General features: G+C 48.5%; 1 protein-coding gene across 1 annotated transcript in view; it reads right to left on the bottom strand.

Moving 5' to 3' along the window:
* Positions 1–8,008: 8,008 nt before the first annotated feature.
* The window catches only part of TMPRSS13 (transmembrane serine protease 13), a 72,389-nt gene continuing 58,037 nt past the window's right edge, over positions 8,009–22,360 (bottom strand). Inside the window, exons 6-13 of the mRNA XM_082628771.1 lie at positions 20,735–20,827; positions 17,173–17,216; positions 15,744–15,906; positions 14,658–14,830; positions 11,838–11,936; positions 10,520–10,662; positions 10,213–10,365; positions 8,009–9,502 (exon numbers count right to left, since the gene is read on the bottom strand). Coding sequence (XP_082484897.1) covers positions 9,476–9,502; positions 10,213–10,365; positions 10,520–10,662; positions 11,838–11,936; positions 14,658–14,830; positions 15,744–15,906; positions 17,173–17,216; positions 20,735–20,827 — 895 coding nt within the window. The 3' untranslated portion in view covers positions 8,009–9,475. The remainder of the gene's footprint in view (positions 9,503–10,212; positions 10,366–10,519; positions 10,663–11,837; positions 11,937–14,657; positions 14,831–15,743; positions 15,907–17,172; positions 17,217–20,734; positions 20,828–22,360) is intronic.

Below are 22,360 nucleotides of genomic sequence, written 5' to 3' on the forward strand. Positions count from 1 at the left end.
GTGCTTGTCATAATTTATTGAATTCAACAGAATTTGGGGCATCTATTAGTCCAATTAGAAGGATTATCAGAGAAGAACCTGATGGAGTTCTAATCTCCAGTCCCAACCACAAAGCAGACCTCCACAGGCTTCATCTGCAATATTGAAGCTATTAGCCCTGCTTCCCCAATCCTGGGCAGAATGATCAAAGTGTTTCTAGCACACTCACCTAGGATGCATCAAGCTGAGGAAGTTAAGAAAATGCAAATTCCCAATCACTCTGCTTTCTCCCACCCACTGAGCTCTTCATCAAACTGCAATTAAATTAACATCCCTCTTCTTCAACAAGACCCAATATCACCACATAAAGCTGACTAGCCTTAGCCCCCTTCACGGGAGACATTGTTCACTTTTTCCTCAGAGTGAGCAGTGAAGGTAAGATCAAGATATGGTTCCAGTAGAATTTCCAGAAAGTGCCTATCCAAAATCAATACCTGCGGATTTCCCTGTTTTTGTCTTGCTGTGTGGTCTAATACAGCAGTCCTCAAAGTGTGGTCTGAGGACCCCTTAAGGTGCCTGAGACATTTTTCAAGGGATCAGCAGGGTCAAAACTATTTTCATAATAATGTTATGATGTCATTTGCATTTTTCACTGTGTTGACATTTACCAATGGTACAAAAGCAGTGGTGAGCAAAACTACAGGCTCCTTACCATGAATCAAGGCCACGGCACCAAACTGTGTGTGTAGTCACTGTGTTCTTCGCCAGCACACTCTTGCCAGTTTCACTTAAGAACATCTTTGAGGGGCTTCCCTGGTGGCACAGTGGTTGAGAGTCCGCCTGCCAATGCAGGGAACACGGGTTCGTGCCCCGGTCCGGGAAGATCCCACATGCCGCAGAGCGGCTGGGCCCGTGAGCCATGGCCGCTGAGCCTGCGCATCTGGAGCCTGCGCTCCGCAACGGGAGAGGCCACAACAGTGAGAGGCCTGCGCACTGCAAAAAAAAAAAAAAAAGAACATCTTTGATGAAGTGGTAGAAATTATTAATTATTGAAAAGTATTCATTTTATTTAATCTCAATCCTAATTACATGTCTTTTTAACATTCAGTGTGAAAAAATGAGAAGTATGCACGAAGCACTTCTGCTGCATCCCAAAGTACTAAGGTTTTCTTGAGGAAAAGCCTTGTATTGTGTTGGCCAAGAAGTTTGTTTGGGTTTTTCTGTAACAGCTTACAGAAAAACCCAAACGAAGTTTTTGGCCAGCCCGATATTTTTGAGCTGCAAGCTGAACTAGCCACTTTTTTTGTGTGAAATACCGTTTTTCCTTGAATGAAGATTAACATATAAATGACTATTCAGACTTGATAGTTGGCAATCATTTTCTCAAAAATGAACAAAATGAGCTTGTCACAGCAAGGAAAACAACAGACAATATTTGTTGCTAGGGACAGAATTTAAACTCTTAATTGAAAGTTAGAATTTTGGAAAATTTGCATCCTTCCCATGAGCTTGACTGATTTCCAATCCTTAAGACTTTTCTAAGAGATCAGTGGTAATATTTTTTTTTAATTAATTAATTTATTTATTTTTGGCTGCGTTGGGTCTTCATTGCTGCACACGGGCTTTTTCTAGTTGTGGCGAGCAGGGGCTGCTCTTCATTGAGGTGCTCAGGCTTCTCATTGTAGTGGCTTCTCTTGTTGCAGAGCACGGGCTCTAGGCGTGCGGGCTTCAGTAGTTGTGGTGCGCAGGCTTAGCTGCTCCACGGCATGTGGGATCTTCCCAGACAAGGGCTTGAACCCATGTCCCTGCATTGGCAGGCGGATTCTTAACCACTGCGCCACCTGGGAAGTTCCGAGATCAGTGGTAAAATTAACACATATTACTTTTGATATTGTATAATGAAGTGTGTCAGCATGTGGAAGATGTTCATAACTCAGAATCAGTATTTTCCAAATGACGAATGCATGATGTTACATTATCAGGCGTGGGTAAAAAGACCCATTTGGAGTGCAACACAGACCAAGAGATTTTAATGTAACTGAGTAAAAAAGTTCATTGACAGTTTTTAGATTCCACGTTGCAACTGACCTTTATGAAACTGCCACTTGTCAAGTTTGAGTATAGTAAGTATAAAAAAAAAGGATCCACAATTACCTGAAAAGGCTAATAAACTATGTTTCCACTTTCCAACTCTATATCTGTGTGATATTGAATTTTCTTCATACATTTCAACCAAAACAACATATCACAACAGATTGAACACTGAAACAAAAATGAGAATCCAGCTATTTCATTCAGCCAGACATTAAAGACAGTTGCAAAAATGTAAAACAATGCCACTCTTCTCCCTTTTTTGTTTAAAAAGTATTATTTCAATAAAAACATTATTTTTGTTAACATTAAGTACTCAGCTACAAATATAATGAAATAGGAACAGGATCTGTATGCTAAAAACTACAAAACCTAGATGAAGGAAATCAAGGAAAATCTAAATAAATGGAGAGACATATCATGTTCATGGTTTGGAAGACTCAAGAGTTAACATGTTAATTCTCTCCAAATTGATTATAGATTTAATGCAATCCCAATCAAAATTCCAACAGGCTTCTTTATAAATATAAGCAAGCCGGTTCTAAAACCTATATGGAAATGTAAAGAGCTAGAATAACCAAAATAATGTTGAAAAAGAACAAAATTGGAGGGTTCACCCTACCCAACTTTAAGACATTCTGTAAAGCTACACTAATTTAGACAGGGTGGCATTGGTGAAGGATAGACACATAGATCAATGGAACAGAATAAAAAGTCTAGAAATATACCTGTACGAATATGCTCAATTGATATTTGACAAAATGCAAAGGCAATTGGATGGGAAAAGTACAGTCTTTTCAACAAATGGTGCTAGAATAACTGGCCATACATTTGCAAACAAAGAAACAAACAAAAAATGAACCTCAATCTGTAACTCAGTGGTATCCAAAAAGTAACTCCAAATGGATCTTAGGTTCAAATGTAAAGCATAAAACAATAAAATCCTTAAGAGAAAATATCAGAAAAAATCTTCTAGAGCTTGGATTTGGCAGAGTTCTTAGAACAATCCAAAAAGAAAAAAAATCAATAAATTGGAATTCACCAAATTAAAAACTTTTGCTCTGTAAGGACACAATTAAGAAAACAAAAAGACGAGCCACATGGGGAGAATACATTTACAAATCACATATTCAACAAAGACTAGTATCTGGAATATATAAAGAACTCTCAAAACTCAACAATAAGAAACAACCCAACAAACAGGCAAAAAATATGAACAGACATTTCACTCAAGAGGCTAGATAGATGGCAAATAACACATAAAAAGATGCTCAACAGCATTAGTCATTAGAGACATGCAAGTTAAAACCACAGTGAGACACCACTACACACCTATTAGAGGGGTTACAATAAAAAATCTGAGAATACCAAGAACTGTTGAGGATACGGAGCAACTGGAACTCTCATATTGCAGGTGGGAATGCAAAATGGTACAGCCCCTCTAAAAATAGCCTGGCAGTTTCTTATAGAGTTAAACATACGGTAACCATAATCTCACCTAGAGTAATTTGTCCTAGAGGAGTGAAAACTGAGGTTCACATGAAAATCTGTACACGATCATTGAAATCTATGCTTATCTTGATTTCTGCCATGATCTCATCAGGAAAGAATGGCTTTGATTCTAGAGAGAATTTATTGGCCTTTGTACAGTGTTCATAAGAGACAGGCCTGAGTTGTCCACAAGCAGAAGGGCTTTGGGGGTTGAAGAGAGGGGAGCAGCCTGGGCCTGACCCAGGGAGAGTGGGGTTCCCGAGACTAGGGGTACAGAGAGCAGTGAGTTTGTGAGCTACTCCCTTTACCTGTAAAATCCCCTGAGGGTGACTGTGATGGCTGCAGACTGAGCAACCCGCCTGGAGAGCAGTGGACAGGCTCTCCTGGGGCTGAGCTTCCTGGGGAAGAACATGATGGGAGATGTTTTCCAGCCAGGCTGCAGCAGTTCAAAGTCAGATTTTAATCTGCTTTTAAAGAGAAAGATGACATTTCTTATACTTCAATGACATGGAACAAATTCCTACTGGCTCTACCGATGTTAGCTGGAAAACCCAGGGATAGATGAGATGACCCAGGGTGAACATTTACCCTGAGAAGAGAGCTGAGTCTGGTGTCCTGGGGACACCATTTACAGAGCTTGTGGAAGACAGAAGGAACAGCCAGAGGGTCAGGAGGGGAACTGGGAGAGCTTGGTGCCACAGAAGCCGTGGCAATTTCACAAAGGAGGAAGTACTCAATAGTTAAATGCTGCAGTTCCAGTAAGATGAGGACTGAAAATGTTCCATCAGATTTGGCAACATGGCAGTTCACTGACATGATGGGGCAGGAGCCAGATGGCCGTGGTTGGAGGAGTCCGTGGAGAACAAGGATGTGTGTCCCCTCACAGCCCTGAACTGTCAGCTCCTTTGGCTGAGCAGTCAGATGCCACCAGAGCAGGGCCAGTGACAGGAATCCATCCTGGTCCCATCAGTGATGAGAGAGCAGAGTGAGGTCAATTCAGTGCATCTCCATGACTTAGAGAAGCCACCCGTAGGGGATGGCCATCTACCCCAGATGGTAGTGTCATCTCCACGGAAGATCAGCCCATTGCTATGAGACTAAGAGGAAAGTTTATGGAGAGAAATGGCAAATTTCCTAAGCCCTGGAGATGTTTCCAAATTTCCCTCTCCTATCTCACTTATTGGGTGAAGTGACACGGAGGTGAAGGATCTGGCCCTTTTGTTGCAAACTCAACATTTGTTGAGAGGTCCTAATATGCCAGTCACTTTGCCCTGTGTGTTTACATGCATCCTCCCATTTAATCCTGCAACAACGTGTGGCCTAGATACACCCAGCTCACGTATGAGGAAACAGAGATTGGCTTGCCACAGAGCCAAACAAGCGGCTGAGCTGGAATTTGTACCTCCAGGTTGCTTTGATTCCAGCTCCAGGACTCTCTCCACTACAACACAGTGTAATTAGGAGGAATTATTCAAAGAAGGCTCCCAGCTCCCTCCTTGTATGAAAAGTGAAGAAATTCTGGGACCTGGGACTTAGACAGAGGAGACAACTTGTTATATCCACAGGTTTCGCTGGCAAGAACTGAGCTTGAAGGACCAAAGACCAAGCCGTGCTCCTCCGTTCTCAAAGGACTCATCCAATAATGGCTCCTGCCTGGAGCGTCCCAGCTGCTTATCTCCAGAGCACAACACTCTGTGTTCCCTGGGTAGGCCCATTGTAAGACCAGCATGGGGCTTTCTCCCTGGGCTGGGTGGCAGTTTCCAAGGAACAGGAAGCCTGGGCCAGTGCAGAAGAGGTAGGGAATGAGTGGCACGTACCTCTCAGAGTCACCCACCCACATCGAGGAGACATGGAGGTGTCCTGGGGCCATAGCGGGTCATGGCATGGGAGGGTCTCCCAGAAACCATCTACTTGGGGGTGGTGGGGGAGGTGCCAGGGGGCCTCCTCCCATCCACGATGCATTTGTCCCAGCTTCTAGAAGCTGCATGGTCTAAGGCTCTGGTCATGTGACACTCTGAGGGATATGCCCATCCTCCTCTGGGGGGTTGTCCCGCCTTGCCCCTCCTCCAGCACAGGCCTGGTGGAGAACAGAAAGATCCACAGAGCCAGATGGCAGACCCCATGAGGCGGCAGCTAGGAAGCCTCCACCTGCTTTTAAAGCAGCTTTTAAAATCAGACAGCCTGGCTTCAAAGTCCAGCTCTGCCACTTAGTAGTTGTTAGTTTGGGGGAAGCTTATTCCAGTTCTCTTGGCCTTGTTTCCTCATCTGTAAAAGAGAGATAATAACAATGCCTACTTCACACTCACAGAAGACAATACACATCAGGTGTTCAGCAGAGCATCTGGCACATAGCAAACGTTCCGCAAAGGTAGCTATTATTGTCATTATCCACATCATTACCGTTACGAGGAGTTCTTTCCATGTGCATCTCTCAATGTCCTCCCAATTGCATCAGGACATCCACTAAGCAATTATGGAAAACAATAGGTCTTGGGAATCTAACCAAAGCCCAGAGGCAGCTGGATGGGCAGCAAGGCTGTAACTGGCTCTTTCTCCAAAGAGCCACCATCACCTGTCCCACCCCCCAACGCACTCACTTGACCCTCCCCCTTTCCCCAGGGAAATTCAGCCGTCAACAGAGCTGACAAAGCCAGAGAGTTTGACTGGAACCTGGAGATGCCTGGGACCCAGGGACCATAGGACAGTGTCACCAGCAACACCTCCCCTCAGTACACACACCCATCGCCCTGGAGATTCTGGATCAATGTGGGAAATCCCATCACCCACCCTCCATGATTTTTATAGCCTCTATAGATGTCCTGGGCCTAAGGAATATTTTTCTCTTCCCATCTAGATACTGCTTTTTCTCTTACCTCTCCCTGACACACACACCTCTGCACCCCAGCAAATCAATTTCTGCCCTAGGAAGCCAAGAGAGGAGAGAAAGAGTCTGGTTCCTAAGTAAAAATGAACAGAAATGCCCTAAGCCCTAACCCTCTGCCCCAAGGCCTGGCTTCTGGGATATGACCAGCTTCCTCTGGGGGGCAGAGATGGCTGGTTATCTTCCAAAACAGGTGCTTACTCTTGCATGGGAACTGCCCAGGGACTGACTTTCTTAGTACCTTTCCCACTTGATCTAGGTGGTGCCATGTGATATGTCGACACCCATAAAATGTGAGTGAAAATGACATGTATCACTTCTGAGCCAGAGCATTTAAGAAGTGGATATGCTTTCTCCATCTTTTCTTTCCTCTGTCCACCGGCTGGAAGCAGATGACAAAGTCACTAGGCTGAAAGAATCTGAGCCCCTGAAAAATCATGTGGAAGAAAGCCTCCCATTGACCAGACACCCTCACTGGACTGTTAGGTAGATGAGAAATAAACTTGGATTGGGTCAAGCCACTGAGACTGTGGGAAAGTTGGGGATCCGTGACAGCAGGTGTGTTACCCCTACTGCTAAATATAGTAAGCCTGGCGCCTGCCCCCTCCCCATGCTTTGTCGTGCAGACAGAGCAAGCAAATCATTGGAAGGAGGATTTCCCCTGGCACTGACAGGGGAGATTAAACAATCTTGGGGTGTCCAAAGGCCAGGCCCATGGGGGCAGGCCTGGAGAAGTCTGTGCTCATGGCTAGAGGCACACATGTGTGTTGAGGGTGCTGGGAATTCATCGTGGGATCATAATGGGTGAGGTCAATAGATTGATATTAAATGGAGGAAAAGTAAGTGCAGAGCAAGAAGGGCTAGATCTTTCAGAAGAGGCCAGTGGGACCGCCCATCCAATTCTCTTGGAAACAGTTGAGTAAGCAATGGGGCTTCTTTGTAAACATGCCTTTTGCTGAGCTGGCAAAGTCAGAGGCAGAGAAAGAGGAAGGAGGGAAACAGAATAGGCACTGGCCTGCTCTTGCCCCACCCCAGCTGCTTGGTGAAGACTCACCTACTCTATTAAGACTCATTTCAAATCTCACCTCATCTATGAAGCCTTCCCTGGTCTCTCTAGGTGCAGCTACTGGCTGTGTTCCAAGCACGGTGTCCACACTGAATCACAGCTTCTATCACACTGGGTCATGACCATGACTTCCTGAGAACCACTGTGGTTTTTGTACCACCTGGGCCTGGCGCAAGTTCCTGGTACAGAGCAGGCACCCATATGGTGGGTGAATGAATAAATAAATGATGTATGATTACATGAGCAGAACCCAAAACGGAAGAACCAAAACTAAGAACAAACACTGAGGATGTCTGGGCACCTGGGAGGACAATCTCAGTTTTCTACCTAGGGTACCCTGAAAACATCCAGTGACACATTTTTGAGGTCACGCAACTTTCATTGCTGAAGACCGCTGCTAGGGGTGCTCTGTGGATGTGAATGTTGCCGTCCCCCCAAAACCCCCAGCTGTGATAACACATCACCAACCCCCTCAGACCCTGCCCAGCGAACACTAGCCAATTCCAACTGCTTTTCCAGAACGGTGTATCCCCTGAGCAGCCATCTGCCTGGGCTGGGCTGGGCTGATCTGCTCGGACCCTGCCGATGGGAGTCATCGCATTACCAGACAGGCCCAAAGAGGGTAGGAGAATGGGATTGCGGGCGGATCGGGTGCCCCAGAGAAAAGGATGGGGAAGGTCCAGGACTTCAGCTGGTGTGGGGACCAAACGCACTGATGCCCTGCAGGAGGGGCAACTCGGATCCTTCAGAGAAGCTGTTTGGAGGGCCTGGGGACAGCGCCAGCTTTCTCTCCAAGGCAGTTTTCATGGCAACACTGTGTCTATGAGAAGGTAAAAGATGGAGAAAGCTGAGAAGAAAGTCCAAAGTCCCAGGACAGCCCTGGGTACCAGGGATGCCCAACCACCTGGATTTTCCCAGGCTCCGGGGCCAACAGAGAAGCAGCATCGGTTCCTTCATGCTCCTGCAGCCCTTGGATGCAGCAACAGTTGTGGTTCTCTTTGTGATGGATTTGCCCACCAGCCCAAGTGAGGATTTGCTTCCCTGAGTATCTCAAAGGGCCCCTTGAGGGCAGGAGCATTCTGTGGGACTCCAGAGGGGCACAGCTGCCAGGAGTCCCTCTGAGTTTCTGAGGTGATTGATGTTAGCTCTCTTGGCTCCTGGAATTTTTTTTTTTTAATTTTTATTGGAAGATCGTTGATTTACAATGTTGTGTTAGTTTCAGGTGTACAGCAAAGTAATTCAGTTATACATGCACATATATCCACTCTTTTTTCTTTTAGATTCTTTTGCTCCTGGGATTTGTGGAGAATTTTTTAGAATACATCTACTTCTATTTCTTGAATATAAAAATAAAATGAAATGAAATTTGCCTCCAACAGCCTGTGACCAAATGAGGGCAGCGAGCCCTGTCCTGAGTTGTCAGCGGGGACAGCCATGGCACGGCCCCAGCAGGAGGGCTGAGAGGGGAGAGGCCACGCAGGAGGTCAGCGGGAATATCTTCCCACTAGGGATGGTCCCGGTACTCCATAAAACCTATTACTGGCCCTTGATGGCAGTGACAGCTGGGCCACTCGGGGGGGCAGCCCATTCTGGACTAGTCTCCAAGTTAGGGTCAGGGAAGCAAGAATTCCTGATGTGACCTTCCAGGCCCTTCCCTGGGCTCCACCTCCTCCATCCATTATGGTCACCCCTGTGGGAACCTCCATGGTGTCCAAACAGTTATCTTCAGGTAATTTCCAGCCTGGCGTTTGAGAAGAGCTGACAGCTCTCCTGGTTTCTGAAGACCTTGGGAAAGCAGTGACACACACATGTGCCCATGCACACACACATGTGTCTTCACAGAGGCAGCAGACAGAGGAGGTGGCACGATGGTGTCTGGTGGCCTTTAGCCCAGATGATGGTGCCTATGGCCCGGTCACATTGGCCAGAGTCTTTACAGCAGCCAGTGCTGTGAGGTGGAGCCGGACTTAGTCTTTCCAGAAGCGCGTCTCACTCTGAGGAGAAGACGGAGAGCAGGGTGAGGGTGGGCAGGGTGTGCCTGGAACACAGAAAGCTGAAGGTGGGGGCTCAGAGCCTAAAATTCAGCCCAGCTGTTATCGGGCACTGCCCCTCAGAGAAGAGGGGCAGCCCAGAGGAAAAGATGGGAACAGGACCCGCCCCACTGGATTTCCAGAGAAGCCTTCCCATCCCCACCTGAGCCCTCACTGCCTGGGCAGAGAAGGGAAGGGGTGGCATAGCATCCCTGCTCTACAGCTAGGACGCAGGCCCAGGGAAGGTAGGGGCTGGACTGGGTCCACAGAGGTGGGGGGTAGACCTCCATTTCCTGATGCCTAGTTTCCTGGGAGACCCACCTCCTGCCAAGAAGGGGAGGCCTCCTCCTGTCAGTGTGTGGGCTCACGACGCGGCCAGCCCTGGGCAGAGGACAGTGATGCTGGGGCCAGTACCCAGCCTGGACCCACCACTTTCCAACCCTCTGAGCTCTGGTTTGCAGGAGGAAACGGGGCAGAAGAAGCACAGGCAGCTGGGGTCGGCCCAACATTTGACTCCTGTCCTGTCCTGGTCATTTCCGCATTCTGAACATCCCCAAAGGCAAGGGGGCAAGGGTGCCTCGCCAAGGCCCTGGGGAAAGGCTAGGCCCTCTTCCAGGCACCCCACCTTCGGGAGTCCCCTCCTGCTGGGTACACACCCCCTGCAGGGCTCTCACCTCCATCTTGCTGTATATCCAGTGGAGGACTTCCGTCACTTTGGTGTACACGCCGGGTTTGTTTCTCTGGCCACAGCCAACGCCCCAGCTGGTGACCCCTGCCAGGTACCAGAGTTGGTTCTGCTCGCAAACCAGGGGCCCCCCGCTGTCTCCCTACAGGGGAGTGCACGCGCATCAGCAGGGTGAGAGAGGCGGTCCTTGGGCAGGAAACGGTGGGCACCTGACTCTCCCTCCGACCCCAAAACCTCAGCCTTCCTCCCTTCCCTTGGGGTCCCAGGGCCTGAGCCCCATGTGGGAGCAGCCTTACCTGGCAGGAATCTCTCCCTCCCCCCAGGTCCCCCGCACACATCATCCTCGGGGTGAGGTAGCTCTTGTAGACCAAGTAGTTGTTACACTTCTTGAAGTCGATGAGGTTGACCTGCACCTCCCGGAGGAAGGGGGAGGTCCTCTCTTCAGTGCAGCGGAGGAGAGAGAAGACGGGAAGGGACTGAGACTCCGGGCGGCTTTGTGGCCTTCCAGCTGCCCACTCCACACCCCAGACTGGCAGCCTCCCGGGCGTGGAGGGCACCATTCCCATGGTAGGCCACCCAGGATGTATGGGCACATACACCCTCACACCAGACACAACTCACTACACGTAACAGAGACGCACGTACACAGACAAACTCACAGGCCTATCGGGCTGCCTTACATGCTGCACAATGCCTTTCTGTATCCAAAGCAATGTCAAATAGATCATTTGCTTCTGGTAACCACGTACTCTGAGGAGAGCAGGTGTGATGAATCCATTTACAGAAGGAGAAATTTAGGGCTGAGGAAGGACTTGCCCACGGTCACCCAGCGAGTCAGTCACAGGGCCAAGATCAAAACGAGGCTGCTCCTGGCCAGTCACCGCTCCATCCCATGAGCAGGCTCTGACACCTGCGGCGGCCACAAGCTCACGACTCTCATGGCAAGGCCATACATAATCTTACAGACCGGACACCAGACACGGCCACCCTGTGATGATGAAGTGAGGGAAAACCAAACCGCTTCCTAGCCTTGTTTCAGCACAGACAAAACACGAGGTAGGTCAAAGCACGAAAGGACCAAACAGCCCCCTGTCCCAGCCAGGATGAGTAGCTGCTGCTTCTTCACCAGCTACAGCTTTAGACTCAGTCTATTAACTCTTTCTAAATGAGATTATTAAGATATCCACTCACAGGACTATCCCTGCTTCCTACAAGCAACCAATCTAGAGAAATACTTCACTTCTTTGAACCCCCTTCAAAGCACCCGAATCCTATAAGTCCTTTCTGACACCCTCTTGTCGAGACACCCCACGGTTCTCCCTGGTGTGAGTTCTCCCTCGGTTCAATGAGCAATGAACCCAGGTCTTTCAAAGACAGGGGTTTTCCTTGTGTTTTTGGCTGGGGCACTGTCACAGCAACTGCTTTGATGTATACACAGGTGTATATACACACACATTCACACCAAGGCCCATGAATCTATATATCCAAACCCTCATCTAGGTAGACCCTCATCTCTATACCCTGACATATCCCCCCACACACACTCTACACAGACACATATGTACACACACACACACACACACACACACTCTCTCTCTCGCATCTGCCTCTCACCATCTGTCTCCTTGGTCTTGCCGAAGCCTGTGACCCAGCAGGTCTCATTGAGGCTGAAGGTCTGTCCATGCATGGGGAGGCAGGCAGGGTGGACATGTGCTGTGACAAGACCTCAAGACATCAGTGAAGGGAAAAGGCTGGAGGTTTTGGTGGGGCGGCGGTGTGGAGGGACAGGAGTACCAATGTCCCAGGAACCTCCTCCTTCCCCCAGAGTGCTTCTGAATCTTTCAGGGCCTTGAACGGACCAGGCAAGAAACTCAATCACTTTATCTTGACCCTCCAGCCTTCAGGGTGCCGTCAGAGTCCCCCAGACATTCTGATTTTTCAGTGGGTGACATGTGGGCAGATGCATATGTCTTGGAAGCTCCCCTGTGCCAAGCTGATACTGGGTGGCTGAGGGTCTCTCTCTTCAAGACTGGCTGTCCTGGCTGACTCTCTTCCACGCCTGTCCCTCAGAGCAAGGAGCAGTGCAGGCTAAATCCCAGGTATTACTGCCGTGACATCTCAGGGGTGTGTCCTGCCTGGTCTGGGGAGGGCACCCCTGGTTGGCCAGGGCCTGAGCCTCTCTCTCGAGGCTGAGACAACCTCTCCAAGTGGGGAGAGCGCATCCCTAGAGACACAGGCCACGAAACTGCTGCTCCCTTGCTCCCACACTCAGAATCATATAGAAGGTGCTGTTGTGCATCAGTTCATAAGCTCCCTCTGAGGACCAGTGTTCCCATGTAGACTAGAGCATCGACCAATTTGCAAGAAGAAAAGAGTTGATAGAATGTTTGCAGTGTTCACGATTGTTTTGCTCACTGCAGCTTCCTGTGCCTAAAACAGTGCCTGACATATAAAAAGTGCTCATAGGAAGGAAGGAAGGAAAGAAAGAAGGAAGGGAGGGAGGGAGGGGGGAGGGAGGGAGGGAGGGAGGAGAAAGACAGAGGGAGGGAGAATGAATGTAAAATTTTTCTCCTGTAAATTGGGAGTCTAACACATTTCTCTGCTAGAGAGTAAACAAACAAAAAAATAAATGAAGGGATGGCATCGATTATTAACCAGAAACACAAAACATGACTTCTTAAAATAGTGTGTGCCTATTTTAGAGACATGCAGTCTTAAAAACATGTAACACTATCATATATTCTACTCTTTTTATGGGGTAATTAAATTTATCAGTGAGCCTTCACAAGTTTTCTCAGCTAGTACTGTGACTTCGAAGTGCTCAGCCTACCAGACAGTGTAAGAAAATCTGCCCTGATCTCCAAAGCAAAAATCAGCGCACATGGTCTGACCACAGGACTACATAAATCTAAGCTGTGACTGCCTCAGCCTAGAGATATTCTTCCTTCCCAGGAGAGTGGGAGGGGGTAGGAGCGGCTATCAGAGTCTAGAGAGGGAGTGCTGCCGTCTGAAAAGCATAGCTAGTGTTATATTAGCTTTCATTTAGTTTTACAAATGAATTCTATTTGGAATTCCAAATAATATTCATGGGGTTTGGGGTGATGGCAGGTAAGATCTGGACGGTTAGCCAAATGAAGTCTGGGCTTTACAAGGTTGGGAAGGCCTGTTCTGATCCTTCAGACCGCCTGCCCCCTTTTACGTGTGCACGAGGGGCAGGGCAGAGGCAGCACGGCACCCCCATCTCACCGCCCCAGGCTCCACAGACGAGGCTAGGAGGGGCAGGAGAAGGGCTGAGAGGGCTCGCCCGTGGCGGGTGGTAGGCTTGGCTTCTGCTGGGCTCGGCTCTGGGCCAGCTCCACCCAACCCAGTCCTGCGTTGGGGTTGGGGTTCTCCTCCGCACACCGCTGTGATGAGCTAACGGCTGTGACTCAGGACCAACACCGCCTCCGTAATTCATGTGCCGGCAAAGGCCCGCTCACAGGCCCAGAGCACCAGAAAGGCTGGACTAAGCAGAGAGCCCTCCAAGGCTTCCAGAAGCCTCTGTAGCCTGCCAAGACTGATTAGGTGCCCGAATCTGTGCCCCCGCGGCTCCCCGGGGTGCCCCCGACATCACATCACTAGCTTCTAAGTGGCTGTTTGTGTGTGTCATCCGTTTTGTTCTCTTTGCAGTGAACTGCAGAGCCGCTATGTAGTAGACACACGGTATTTGACGCGTGAACAAATGGGTGGATGAAGTAATGAAGATGAACTCCGATCTCCTGAGAACTTCAGTAGCCTTTCCTTCCTGTAGCCCCATTTAGTCCTCAGCTCCACCCTCAGCTCTCACGGCAGTTAGATGTTTGGATGTATAGGTACTTTCCTTGTGTTCTCAACTTTAGCGTTGGCAATTTGCCAGCAGAGAGCAGCGTGGGAAGAGCATTGCTTAGGAGCCAGACCCAACTGGACCCAGTCTTGGAGCTGCTGCTTCTTACTGCATGGCCTCGGGGAATTCTCTCTCTCTAAAGCTCCGCTTCTCAAAAGTAAAATGAAGTTAATAATAGTACCTGCTCCACAGAATGGTTTGTGAAGAGTAAATAAAATTGTAGATGTAAAATGCCCACCACAGTGTCTGCTCTCTGTTAAGTGCTCGATATGCCAGTGAAACAATTCGATCTGTTTATCTGGATGAAGACCAGTATCCAAACCCTGGCTCTGTCACCAATTTGCAATGTCAGATGGGTCACTGCAGCAAGTTTGTTTCCAACCTCTGGGTCTCAGTTCCCCTAACTGTAAGACAGAGGTGTGCCACTAAATGGATCTCTAAAAATCTTTGACATCCACCATGCTGAAGCTCTGTACCCTGGGATGGGTCAGTGGATGCTGCTAAGTGTAAAGGCTGGGCCCCAGGGCTGCTGGATGAGCAGGGTGGGGTGTGACAGGCATGGATTCACTCACTGGTCAGAGTCAGGGGCTCGGAGAGCCGCATGAGGGCGATGTCATAGTCGTCCTGGTCATCCGTGTAGTTGCTGTTGATAATGATCTGGGCAATGGAGGCTCCCTCTGGCAGGTGGTACAGGTTGTTGGTGCCCACGTACACCTTCCAGTCCTCCAGGATCTTATCCGGGGTCCTGCCAGAGCCACAGAGAGCATGGGCCAGTTACCACCTGGCAGAGCCCTCTGGCAGCATCCGCTGCACACAGGGAGCTGCAGCCAGAGCACCACTGGAGGCAGGAGAATGGATGAAATGACCTCTGGAGGGAGCTCTCTATCTTAGCCCAGAGATCTAGGACAATCCCCTACTTCCAAAAACACTGCTCTGAACTGGCGGTCCTGTACCTTACAATAGAAACTGGGAGGGGATGAGTAAGACTTCTGGGACCACTGGCTCCACTGTCTCCTCTGGACGCCACCAAGGATCAAATAAAGGGGGTGGGACACATCTCAGTGGTAGTATCCTCAGCAGAAACGGAGCTTTCGACAGGACAAAGTGACCCACTGAAGCCTCACTACTGGGGAAGCCAGTGCCCCTGAGGTCTCGTCTCCGAGCCCTTTCCTGTCCACCAGCTCAAAGGACAGGCCTGGCTGGTGACTGTCAGAAGCTGACTGCACTGCCCTTCCCACAATCCCCATCCCTCAATTCTTGGGACAGCATTCCTGATGTCTTGGGCTCCACCCCTCTAACTTCTAGTTTCTGGAAGCAGCAACAAGCCCCAACCCTCTTTACTTCACCCTGTTCTTTAGGGCAGGCTCACAATTCCTTCCTTCTACCTGCCTCTCTCTCTCCCTTGGAGCCACCAATAGTATTTTCTCACTCTGTACTGGCTCAGAACAAGTAATCCCAACTCACAGTCCCAGGACCAAATACCAATGGCAAATCATGGTCCTCACCACACACGAGCTGCCCAGCCCGCAGGGGCCAGGTTTACAAACCAGGTTTACAAACAAAGCCCTCCTCCACAGAGAGAAGTCAGTCTGCCCTCAGCCCTTGCTGGTGTCCCCGACCCTCAGTGGTGTCGCATCACTGCCCCCTTGGGCACTTACATGAAGAAGCAGTGGGCGGCGGTTAGAACCCACTGGGCGTCGATCAGCGTGCCCCCACAAATGTGGGCGTGGGCATACTGCAGACTAACTTGCCAAGGCCACTTGCTCTCTGGGGCCAGCGCCCCTCCCACGATCTGCCCGGTCATGGCCCTCAGTCCACAGTCTGGGGAGAAGCAGAAGAGATGAACCAGTATGAACTCAGCTTTTCTCAGAGCTGCTACCATGCTCCCAGGCCCAGGGAATCTCAGGCAGCCGCATCCTGAGGTTTCCACCCGCCCATGGAGGCCGCTTTGCTCACTTAATCTGATGCGGCACAGCTGCTTCCTGCCAACCCAGAGCTCCCACATAGGGGGTTAGATTTCTGGGATCATCCAGTGGGTAGTTTGGTCCTAGGAAAGATCCTCTTTCCTCTCCCTCATTCATTCTTCCATTAATTCGATAAATGCTTCCTAAATACCTATGCTTTGGGCACTGTGAAAGGCATTAGGATCACAACGGTGAATCCCAGGGCTGTTGTCAGGACCTCGCGAAAGCAGACCAAGTCTAACATGACCCTGAATTGGTAAGCACTGTGAGGGGGATCGTTTCAAAACAAAGGAGAAAAGTCCTTCCCATGATGCACAGGTAGGTGGTGCCCACATGTTTCCTCAGTGGGTCATTTCGTGCTGTTGGGGACCCAGCACCCCAAGCGAACATTTCCAAACATGTTCTGGAGTGAGTCCTCCCCCCGAAATCATGGACAGAGTTTGTTCACATGTGTGTTCTTTCTTTGAAGAAGGAGAGAGTGAAGAGCCAGTGGTGGTCTGAGGGGGCTCCATCCACAGCACTGTGCCCGCCTGCTCAGGGGAGCACCCCACCTGGTCATCATGAGAACACAGCACCCATGGACCGGTTAACAGTTTGGGCTTTGGGGTCAGACTCAAGGTCCAATACCAGCTCCTTACCTACCAGCGGTCTGACCTTAAGTAAGGCAAAATTTTCAGTCTCTTTTCAGTAAGCAGACAATAATGGCACCTGCCTCGTGAGAATTAAACGTAATCACGTTTGTAAAGCCATAGGCGCGGTGCCTTGGAATCCAGTGTGCTCCGTAAATGTTGGCTCTGGATCTAGCTCCATGTCTATTGATAGCAGAGCTTTAACCTGGCCCTGACGTGCTCTCCCAGTCCTCTGCCCTCTGCCCAGAATCCAGGAGACTTGAATGGTGAGGTTGCTGGGCTAAGCAGAGTCAGGAGAAGGGGAAATGCTACCCTGAGAATGTCCATCCAGGCGCCTTACAGGACCCTGGCCCTGAAGCAGGCCTGCTGCTCCAACCCCTCTTCCTGGCTTGGACACCCAGGGCTGGCCCTCTCCCTCATAGGGACCCCACCCCTCTGCCCCCTGACTCCCACCCCACACAGGCCACTATCCAGGAGAAAGGGCATCTTCTTACGGGGACACTGGAGAGTCACATACTTCTGGGAAGGGCATTCAGACCTGCATGAGGAAACACAAAACATGAGAAAAGGGCACATTAGCTGGCTCCTCCAGGAAGTCTTCCGTGATTGGCTCCTGCTAAGTCTCATCCCATCCTCTCTGCACAAGAATATGGAGATTCTTTTCTTTTCTTTTCTTTTTTTTCTTTTTGTAACATCTTTACTGGAGTATAATTGCTTTACAATGTTGTGTTAGTTTCTGCTGTATAACAAAGTCAATCAGCTATATGTATACATATATCCCCCATCCCCTTCCTCTTGCGTCTCCCTCCCACACTCCCTATCCCACCCCACTGGGTGGTCACAAAGCACAGAGCTGATATCCCTGTGCTATGCGGCTGCTTCCCACTAGCTATCTAGTTTACATTTGGCAGTGTATATATGCCAATGCTACTCTCTCACTTCGTCCCAGCTTTCCCTTCCCCCTCCCCATGTCCTCAACTCCATTCTCTATGTCTGCGTCTTTATTCCTGTCCTGCCCCTAGGTTCATCAGAACCTTTTTTTTTTTTTTTTTTTTTTAGATTCTGTATATATGTGTTAGCATATGGTATTTGTTTTTCTCTTTCTGACTTACTTCACTCTGTATGACAGACTCTAGGTCCATCCACCTCACTACAAATAACTCAGTTCTGTTTCTTTTTATGGCTGAGTAATATTCCATTGTATATATGTGCCACATCTTCTTTATCCATTCATCTGTCGATGGACACTTAGGTTGCTTCCATGTCCTGGCTATTGTAAATAGTGCTGCAATGAACACTGTGGTACATGACTCTTTTTGAATTATGTTTTTCTCAGGGTATATGCCCAGTATTGGGATTGCTGGGGCGTATGGCACTTCTATTTTGTTCTCCATAGTGGCTGTATCAATTCACATTCCTACCAACAGTGCAAGAGGGTTCCCTTTTCTCACACCCTCTACAGCATTTATTGTTTGCAGATTTTTTGATGATGGCCATTCTGACCAGTGTGAGGTGATACCTCATTGTGGTTTTGATTTGCATTTCTCTAATGATTACTGATGTTGAGCATCCTTTCATGTGTTTGTTGGCTATCTGTATAACTTCTTTGGAGAAATGTCTATTTAGATCCCATTTTTGGATTGGGTTGTTTGTTTTTTTGATATTGAGCTGCATGAGCTGCTTGTAAATTTTGGAGATTAATCCTTTGTCATTTCCTTCATTTGCAACTATTTTCTCCCATTCTGAGGGCCTTCTTTTCGTCTTGTTTATGGTTCTGCTATGCAAAAGCTTTTGTTTCATTAGGTCACATTTGTTTATTTTTGTTTTTATTTCCATTTCTCTAGGTGGGTCAAAAAGGCTCTTGCTCTGATTGATGTCATAGAGTGTTCTGCCTATGTTTTCCTCTAAGAGTTTTATAGTGTCTGGTCTTACATTTAGATCTCTAATCCATTTTGAGTTTATTTTTGTGTATGATGTTATGGAGTGTTCTAATTTCATTCTTTCACATGTAGCTGTCCAGTTTTCCCAGCACCACTTATTGAAGAGGCTGTCTTTTCTCCATTGTATATTCTTGCCTCCTTTATCAAAGATAAGGTGACCATATGTGTGTGGGTTTATCTCTGGGCTTTCTATCCTGTTCCATTGAGGTATATTTCTGTTTGGGGGCCAGTACCATATTGTCTTGATTACTGTAGCTTTGTAGTATAGTCTGAAGTCTGGGAGCCTGATTCCTCCAGCTCCATTTTTCTTTCTCAGGATTGCTTTGGCTATTCGGGGTCTTTTGTGTTTCCATACAAATTGTGAAATGTTTTGTTCTAGCTCTGTGAAAAAAGCCAGTGTACTTTGATAGGGATTGCATTGAATCTGTAGATTGCTTTGGATAGTACAGTCATTTTCACAATGTTGATTCTTCCAATCCAAGAACATGGTATATCTCTCCATCTGTTTGTATCATCTTTAATTTGTTTCATCCGTGTCTTATAGTTTTCTGCATACAGGTCTTTTGTCCTCTTAGGTAGGTTTATTCCTAGGTATTTTATTCTTTTTGTTGCAGTGGTAAATGGGAGTGTTTCCTTAATTTCTCTTTCAGATTTTTCATCCTTAGTGTATAGGAATGCAAGAGATTTCTGTGCCTTAATTTTGTATCTTGCTACTTTATCAAATTCATTGATTAGCTCTAGTAGTTTTCTGGTAGCATCTTTAGGATTCTCTCTATATAGTATCATGTCATCTGCAAACAGTGACAGCTTTACTTCTTCTTTTCCAATTCGGATTCCTTTTATTTCTTTTTCTTCTCTGTTGCTGTGGCTAAAACTTCCAAGACTATGTTGAATAATAGTGGTGAGAGTGGGTATCCTTGTCTTGTTCCTGATTTTAGAGGAAATGGTTTCAGGTTTTCCACCATTGAGAATGATGTTGGCTGTGGGTTTGTCATATATGGCCTCTATTATGTTGAGGTAAGTTCCCTCTATGCCTACTTTCTGGAGAGTTTTTATCATAAATGGGTGTTGAATTTTGTCAAAAACTTTTTCTGCATTTATTGAGATTATCATATGGTTCTTATCTTTCAGTTTGTTAATATGGTGTATCACATTGATTGATTTGTGTATATTGAAGAATCCTTGCATTCCTGGGATAAACCCCACTTGAAGATGGAGATTCTGACCTTTCTCCCTCCCAGTGGGATAGACCCTTCCAGTGCTTTCTGCAGGAATGGGGATGGCTTAGCACAAACCATGCCCACTCTTCTCCCAACGTCCCAGTTTTTCTGTGGCAGATTGCACATATTGGCTAGGTCCATGTCCTTTGAACTCATGACTTCACTGTCCCAGCATCTTTCCCCAGCTAAACAGATGACCCAACATTCCTCTGACAGTTGCTCAATGTTCAGCCAGCAACGTAGCTTGCAAACCACCCAGCACAAAGCAGGCATCCAAGAGGCAGCTCATTGCCTCCCTTCCCTCCCCATGCCTACTTCTCTCACAGCCTGGTTTCTTCTCTCCCCTCCCCAAGGTAAACACTGCTAGCTGGTGGGGCAACCCCCCCCCCGCACTCCTCCCCTCCACCCAGTGGTGGTGGGAAAGAGCAGCTGCAGTGCAAAGATGACAGATGGCGAGGCCCAGGGGGATGGCGATGCTCCTCAGATGGGCCTCCCTGCCCCTGACTACCTGTACCTGGCACTCCCCCGCTGAAGCTCCCCTGCCCCATTCCCCACCCCAGTGATGTTTCCCCCTTTCCACCGCAAGCCCCCTCCCTGCAGCAGCTTTCAGTCCAAACATCAGGCTGACCAGTGGCCCCACGGTTTATTCATTGTCTCTGGCAACCAGGTAAACTCTTGGGGGCCCCTCTGACCTCGAGGTGCTCTGTGCACCCAGCTTCAACTACTTTCAAGTCAGAGGCAGGTAGTGAATGAGAGCTCTTTCTGAGATGCTCTTGACATTCACGAGGGACTCCTGGAGGTGGGGTCCCAGAAAGGCCGAGGGAGAGGGGCTCCCTGACTCAGAGCACTCCTTCACTCCCCTGCTCACAGCTGACAGCCTGGCCCGCCTCACACACCTGTAGATGCTCTCCTGGAAGGAGGAGCTATATTTGGAGATTGAGAAACTGCTGTCAAAATTCTTATCGGTCACATTGGCTGTCCGGTAAGCACTGCAAGGGAGGAGAGGGAAGAAGAATGAACCTCCTTGAGACAGTGCACACCCATGGTTCCCCAGCCAGCATCAGAGTCCCAGTGAGCCCTGCTGCAGAGGCCAGAGGCAGTTAAAACCCAACAATGTCAGACCCCACCCACATATTCCACCACTGCCCCCTACTAGCCCTACGCACTAACCCAGTAGTTTTGAAAGTGTGGTCCAATCCCAGGGGACAATGTTAGCACTGCCTGGGAATTTGTTAGAAATGCAAATTCTTGGGCCCTGTCCCAGACCTACCAAATCAAGAATTCTGGTTTTCCGTTTTAACAAGCTCTGCAGGTGATTCTGATGCACCCTCAAGTTTGAGAAACACTGACCTAACCCTTTTCTATCCAGACTGTGATCCATGGACTGACAGCAGCAGTATCACCCCAGACCTGCTGAGCCAGACTCTGCATTTTAAAGATCCTCATGTTATGGGTTTGCACATTAAAGCCTGAGAACCATTTGGCTTTTAGACCACAGTGTGCCTAAGAATCACCCCCGGGTGTTGTTAAGCAGGTTTGAAATCCTAATCCCAGAGATTATGATTTCAGGGTGCATTTTAACAAGCACCCCAGGTGATTCTGCTGTGGGTGATCCATGGACCGCTATCTGCGTGGCCCTTTGGTGTGTTTCTAGAACACGGGACACCCTTGCATGAGAGCATGCCTTTGCGGGCGCTGTCCCTCTACCCAGGGGCCTTGTCCACGCTCTGCTGACCTCCAGGCACAGTCAGGCCCCCTCTCCGTTGTGTGTGCATAATGCTTCCCACGTGTCCTTTCCATTACACATCACACGGTGCTATGATTATTGGTTGAAGCCTCTCTCACCCACACCGTACCAGAGATTGTCCAAGGGCAGGGATCTTGTCTGGGTGAATGGCTCAGACATAATAAAAGCTCAATGAATGTTCTTTGAATAAATGACACTATCTATTGAAGCCCAAGGGAAGTTCGCATTTGCATAAGGTCACACAACTCAATGATAAACGATGTCCTTTGTCTTCCAACTAGATCACCCAGGTCGTCTTTCACAGATGAGAACTCTGAGGCTGAGGTAGGGGCAGAGAACTGGTTCTAAGTCCTCGTCCCCAAGCCCTGGTGTTCTAGGTGGTTTCTACAGAGAGCCCACAGTGAGATCCTAAATAAACCTTTCTCGCTACAACTTCACACACATTGGCGAACCCCCAAACTACTTGGTTTGAAACCCAGACAAAGAGGGAGGTGACTATGTGGCCTGCCAACCGGGGGCTCCTTCAAGGGGGAATGTCATGGTAAACCCCACTCCCTACTCCACCCACTGGTACCAGCTTCTTGTTTCAGATCTGTAGAGCCAAAGATGCTCATGACTTTACCTAGCCACGTCTGCCCATCCCGTTCCTCGTGTGACGCATTCTAGCCCAAGCTGCAGCTGCTGTTGCTCAAAGCCCACTGAAGGGTTTGCACAGCCTGAGTTGCTGGTTCCCAGATGTGAGGAGAAGATGAGACCTGCCCGAATGCCTACCCAC

The sequence above is a fragment of the Mesoplodon mirus genome, assembly GCF_964341445.2.
Source record: "Mesoplodon mirus genome assembly, chromosome: 7".
NCBI lineage: Eukaryota > Metazoa > Chordata > Mammalia > Artiodactyla > Ziphiidae > Mesoplodon > Mesoplodon mirus.